The sequence below is a fragment of the Calidris pugnax genome, unplaced genomic scaffold (genome assembly GCF_001431845.1).
Source record: "Calidris pugnax isolate Ruff unplaced genomic scaffold, ASM143184v1 scaffold113, whole genome shotgun sequence".
NCBI classification, from domain to species: Eukaryota; Metazoa; Chordata; class Aves; order Charadriiformes; family Scolopacidae; genus Calidris; species Calidris pugnax.
The window spans coordinates 6132-12158 of NW_015090879.1; the positions used below are offsets into that span (position 1 = coordinate 6132).

A 6027-nucleotide genomic window follows, 5' to 3' on the forward strand; every position below is an offset into this window, starting at 1 on the left:
GGAATGGATCAGCAGGACAAGGAGACAGAGACAAGTGGCCGGGGAAAAGAAATATAGGCAAGGGAAAAAAAGAAAAAAAGGAAAAAGGATGGTGGACGGAGGTGGACAGAGGTAGATGTCAAAAGAAAATTTCAAAAAAGCAACGGGTTATACTAAACACTCAAAACACTCAAAAACCATACCAAAAAAAAATGCAAAGCAGCTACCTCAGAAAAACTGGAGAAAATATGATAACACGTATACTTATGAAGTACTCTGAGTAATACTGTGACATCAAAACATACCATCTTGTAAGACTATGTGGCTCATGTGATAGAAATTAGATGTAAATCTAATACCATACTGAGAATTCTGTCTGGAAATGGGTAATATTCAGCAGCACTCAGCTCTGAAATTGCCGCTATACCTGTGGTGCTCGTGGATTCTATCTCCCTGCCTATTAAAAATCCTAATTTAAAAGCATCTAGTACAAACCTAACATTTTAGTCACAGTTCCAGCCGTCTCTCATCTTAAAGCATGCTTTAAATTTCTAGTGTAGAGTATCTGCCAACTTGGAGTATACACATCTGCATAGACACACACATAATTCAGGACGATTTCCACAAAAAGTTTCTGTACAGAAAAAAGGGCCTGATTTTACTATGCAATCAAACTGGAAATGTTTTTTCTTGGGAGAATTTTTTTTCTTCTTAACTGTGAGAATTTTAACTAGGAATTCACACGCTACCCATGGCTCAAATGATGAAGAGGCACATCACAAAACCAACTCAAAATGTACATCCTGGGTTCAGGAAAACAAAGTGCGCTAAAAAGCCTCCCCCCTCTGTGGGATGTGTCTGTGGGACAGGAGCGTGCCCCCACTTTGCAGCAGAAGCAGACAGGTGCAGAACGGCTCCATAGGTGCTGGTCAACACACGTTCGGCTAATGGCCGACGACTCCTCGTATGCCGAGGCTGACGACAGCCATATCACCCCGTACGGACTGAATACTGTCCCTGCAAAGATCCTTCCCATGAAGGGGGGTCCCCCAGACCCTGACTTTTCTGATGGGTTGAGGATGGCACTGGGAGCTGGAGGGGACACTCTGAGGGGCAGCGAGTGTCCTCCACCCATGGGGCGGGGTGGCCATTGCTTAATAGCCCCGTTAGCATCCCCGACAACGTCACCCTTAGCAGGACCGGGGAACCCGGGAGGGGGCCGCGGCATTTCTCACACCGTGCCCCCCCCGGCAAATACGGCAAAATCCCGCCCTCTATGCAAATCTAAGCCGTGTGATTGGTGGGTGGGCGGGGCCGGGCGCCGCGGACAGGCTATAATAGCGGGGGGGGAAACAATGCGCCCGCGGTCCCGGCTGGGTGGCTGGTACCGGCGTGATCCGCGGCGCCGGGCGAGGGTGGGTGTACCGGGGGTGGGGTCTCCCCCACTTCCTCCATGGGGCTGGGGGTGCCCCTTTCCTGAGCAGGCTTGCAGATCGGGCGGGGGATCCCCCTTTTCTTTCTGCCCCCCTCCGCCTTTGCCGCCCCCAAGTTCTGCTACCCCACCCCACTCCCCCTCAATGCGGAGATGGAGTTTACCTCGTACCAACATTACTTCTACGACCATGAGGCCCAGGAGGATTTCCACCGCTCCACGGCACCCAGCGAGGACATATGGAAGAAGTTCGAGCTGGTCCCCACGCCCCCCCTCTCCCCCCTGGGTACCCCCGGGGAGAAAGGCTGCTGCTCGGGGGCGGAGGAGCGCTCGGGCTGGCTTTCCCGGTACTGCCTGGCCGGAGACGAGCCGGAGTATCTCATCGGGACGGGGGAGATCTTCGGGAACCTGAGTGCTTTCATCCTCAAGGATTGCATGTGGAGCGGGTTTTCAGCCCGGGAGAGACTGGAGAAAGCCGTGACGGAGAAACTTGCCACGGGCGCGCAGAGGGCAACCCCCCCCAAACCCTCCTCCTTCGCCCAGGATTTTGGATTCAGCAGTTCGGTGAGCGAGTGCGTGGATCCCGCCGCCGTCTTCCTTTGCCCGTTGGCTGAGAGCAAGATCCCCGCATCCTCGGGATCCGAGGGCCAAAGCGATTCCGGTAAGAGACCGAGGTGCGGGCTTGCCCCCGGCCCAGCCTTGCTGCCACCCCCGGGGGAGCCCGGCGTGGAAGACACGCGTGTCCGCACATGTGCGTTTCGGGAGCCTCCCAGCCAGGCAGCGCCTTTGTTGCGGCTCCCGGCGAGCCCCGGTTCCGGCCCCACGAACAAAGCGGGGCTCGGCTGCTCCCCTTCCCGCGGGGCTTCTCCTCGGGAAACCCCTGCTCCTCGCAGAAAGGTGCGTGGGGCTCCCCTCCCCGGCCGTTGCGTGGGTCTTTGGTGGCCCCTCTCGCCCGAGACCCTCGTGGGCAGGTTGGCGAGGGACAAGTTTGCAGCTCAGCCTGGGAAGTTCGGGGTTTGCCGTGCTCGGCTGCCGGCTGCTAACCTCGGCTGCTTCCCCTCGTCCGCACGCTCACGGCGGCCCACCCGCGGACGGGTTTTCCTCGGGACAAAAGGCAAAATATCCCCTGGGGCCGGCAGGCTGCGGAGCAGCAGCCGCGTCCCCCGAGGCGGTGGCTCGGTGGGATGGGCAGGGACATCCCGCATCAGACCCACCCCCCCGGGGCACGTTTGCTCGTCCCGCGTGGGAGTGAGGGGGTGGCGTGTTTACACGGCGGGGGGAGGGGGGTTGTGTGTGTCGAGCTGGGAAGCGGCTGCCTCTAAAACCCACCAGCCAAGGGCAATGTGGTGCCACCCCCGCCCCGCACCTCAACCCATAACCATACATTTTTCACTCCTTATTTACCAACATCCCCCCCCGAGGGGGCTTGCCAAACCCGCCCACCGCGGGGGGTGGGGGCCGGCCGTTGTTTTCTTCCCCCCCCCGCCTCCCCCGGGCTGGCTGGGCTGCCGTGGGAGCGCTGACGTGGTGCCGTGACCCCGTTAATAAATCTGCCCGTGGCAGCGACCCGCGCCGGTGAGTCACGGTGCGGGACGGGGGGGACTTAATGCCATTAGGGAGCCCGGGGACGGTAAGCAGGTCGCGGGCGTTAAGAGGCTTAACCCAAATTGGTTGGGGGCCGCCTGGGGATGAAGGGTAGGAGGGAGGGGGTCCCGGTCCCCGGTGGGGTCCCGGTTCCGATCCGGTCGCGCCACGTGGGCGACCGAACAAAAAAGCAACAGATTGCAAACAATGAGAAGGGGGCGGCGGTGATGGGCAGGGGCGGCGGCCAATGGGATGGCGCGGCAGCCGGCTGGCTCCTCTGGGCAGCCAATGAGCGGCTCGGAAGGGCGGGGCCCCGCCCTCCGACTTTTATTAATGGGCGGCGGTTGGACGGGGAATTGTGCGTGTGTGTATGTATATACACGTGGCTGAGACCGGCCAGGTTGTGACACTGATGAGACACTGTGTGGGGGCAGCGAGTGCCCCCCTCTCTCCCCCCAGTAGCTCCAGTAGCAGGGTGGCTTGGGCTTGCTGGGCAGAGCCCCTGCAGCCTGGGGGGAGCCGGGGTTGTGGGTTGTGGGCCACAAGCAGGAGGATGAGAGCCCAGCTCCTGAAGCCACCGCTGGCCCTGTCGCAGGAGGGGCGGGAGCCAAGTGTTGAGGGGTGAGATTTTGAGCATCTCGGGGGACTTTTAGCAAAGGGCTGTATTTTCCCCCAAAGCCCAAGAAAAAAGGTGGAACAGCATTCCTGAAGAGAGTGATCACAGGAGCATCTGGAGCCAGGTCACCCCGCTGTCCCCAGGGGCCAGTTTTGTGCCACTGGATCAGGACAAGCTGCAATGACAACAGGCAGGCGGGTGCTTTGGGTCCAGTTGTGCTTTCTTTGGGTCTTGCTGTTCACAGCTCTGATAACCTCCCTCCACGCTGATTCCTGGGCTTGGGATGCCTTCGAGGTTTACCACGTCTGTTGGAGGGACCCCTTCATCTCTCCCTCCCCCCTGCACTGCAGGGGATTGTCCCCTCTGTCCCCGGGGGAGCCAGGGCTGAATTGGGATTTATCACTTGTGAAAAGTCACAAGTCCCCAAAGTGGGAAGCTGCAGCCAAAGGGAACAAAGGGCAGCTCTGCCCCCATGTCCCTCATCTACAATTCCAATGGGCCATGAAAGTGCCCCACCAGGATGAACTTTGGAGTTAGGCTCTCCCAGGTCCCCAGCATCCTCCTCCTCTTCCTTCTGTGAGTGTGTCCCCCACCAGGCAGATGGGCTCTGGTGTTTCTTGTCCGTTATCATGTGTTGCTCCTGGTGCAGAAGTAAAGCCCTATCCCGATTTCAGGGGACTGGGCACACTGGTGCAGAAGGAAAGCTCCTTCCTTTGCGATGGTGTTGGAAAAGCATCTAAATTGTGTAAACCCTTCTGGAGGTCTCAGGGTGGCTTTGCGGTTTATGAGCAAACTTTTATGGGATGGCAGCAGGGAGATCATCCGAGGGCCTCGGGGAGCCCCAGCAGGGTGATGAGGGTTGACTGGAGGCTCCTAACTGATGGTGACTTCTTTTTGGTTTTTTTTGGCTTGTCCCTTTTGAGCAGAAGGTGAGGAGATTGACGTGGTGACAGTGGAGAAGAGACAATCGCTCAGCCTGAGGAAGCCGGTCACCATCACACTGCGTGCCGATCCATTGGACCCCTGCATGAAACGCTTCCACATCTCCGTCCACCAGCAGCAGCACAACTATGCTGCCCGCTCGCCACCAGACGCCTGTCCCCCAACAGAGCCACTGCAGCAGGATGAGGATGAGCCACTGACCACCACGGAGTCTCCTCCTGCCATTACGCTGCCTGAGCCCGGCTTGCCCAAAGCCGGCAGCAGCCCCAGCTCTGACAGTGAGGATGTGGCCAAGAGGAAAAACCACAATTACCTGGAGCGCAAGCGGCGCAACGACCTGCGCTCGCGCTTCCTGGCCCTGCGGGACCAGGTGCCCGGCCTCGCCAGCTGCCCTAAGACCCCCAAAGTGGTGATCCTGAGCAAATCCTCCGAGTACCTGCAGTCCCTCATCAGTGCCGAAAGGAGGATGGCGGCCGAGAAGCGGCAGCTGCAGCTGCGGCAGTCCCAGTTGCTCAAACGGATTGCTCACCTCAAGGAGCACTAGCACCCAACGTGCCCACCACCCTGGTCCCCATGACTTCCCCTCCCCCCCCCCCAGCCCCTTCTCAATTTGCACATTTTTTTAGGTATTTTGGGGGGTTGTTTGTTGAACTGTCGGCCCCAGGGGGCTGGAGCACGCAGCAGTTGCTGCATGTGGGGTGGGTGTCAGGGTGCTCCCAGATGCAGGGATGAGGTCACAGCAGGACACACACCCCACCCCCTCCATGGCATCACCTGCCTGGGGCTGGCTTCTTGGCACTGGGTGTTACAACATTTCCCCTGTCCCCCCTGTGAAGCTTTCTCAAGTGACTGCTTCAATTCATGGGCTCAACTCCGTTCCCCCTCCCCTGTACCCCCTTTTCTGCTGTTTGCCACCAACAGCATCGCTGGGAGCTGCCCCTGGGTGCCCATCTCGTCCCAAACATCCCAATGGTCTGCTTTGGACACCGAGAGCCCAGCACACGGGGGTTGTCTCTGGATGGAGATACCCATGGAGATGATGGTGGCAGGAGGATGTCTCTCTCTGGGGTTAACAGCACCCCGTGGACGATCCCCTTGCTCGGCTGGACTGTACCTCACTTTCTTATCACTTCACGCAGTAGCTTGTCTTGGATTTTGTGTTCTAGAAACTGCTGCTGTAACTGCGAGTCTTATACTGGAGGCTGTGTTTTTATACTGTATTTTTGTACCGCTTTTTGAGAAGTATCGGTAAAGAGTTTGCTTTTTTTTATATATATAGATATATATAAAAAAAACTTTTTTTGGGGGGGGAGGAGGGGGTTCCTGCTGTGGGGGAGGGCTCAGTCCTGCTGCACTTTAGGGAGATCAGGAAGGGGCTGGCTCCTGCTGGACCTTTAAGCTGAGTCCTTGCGGAGGCCAGTTTCCCCCTTGCAGCTCTCCAAACCACCAAATTGCAATAACAGGGGATTTCCCC

The 6027-nt window shown here is 58.1% G+C and overlaps 1 protein-coding gene across 1 annotated transcript; it reads left to right on the forward strand.

Annotated features, from left to right (window-relative positions):
• The first annotated feature begins 1359 nt into the window (after positions 1 to 1359).
• On the forward strand, positions 1360 to 5140 carry MYCL (v-myc avian myelocytomatosis viral oncogene lung carcinoma derived homolog). Its single transcript, XM_014946514.1, has 2 exons — positions 1360 to 2072; positions 4538 to 5140. Exons 1-2 carry the CDS (start codon positions 1565 to 1567, stop codon positions 5095 to 5097), a joined length of 1068 nt encoding a protein of 355 aa, XP_014802000.1. The 5' UTR covers positions 1360 to 1564; the 3' UTR covers positions 5098 to 5140.
• The last annotated feature ends 887 nt before the right edge of the window (positions 5141 to 6027 follow it).

What these genes read in the sequence shown, in the direction of transcription:
- MYCL (XM_014946514.1), top strand. Translation starts at nt 1,565, where the DNA reads ATGGAGTTTACCTCGTACCAACATTACTTCTACGACCATGAGGCCCAG. An exon ending in CGAGGGCCAAAGCGATTCCG is followed by an intron (nt 2,073 to 4,537) that starts GTAAGAGACCGA and finishes CCTTTTGAGCAG; the next exon opens with AAGGTGAGGAGATTGACGTG.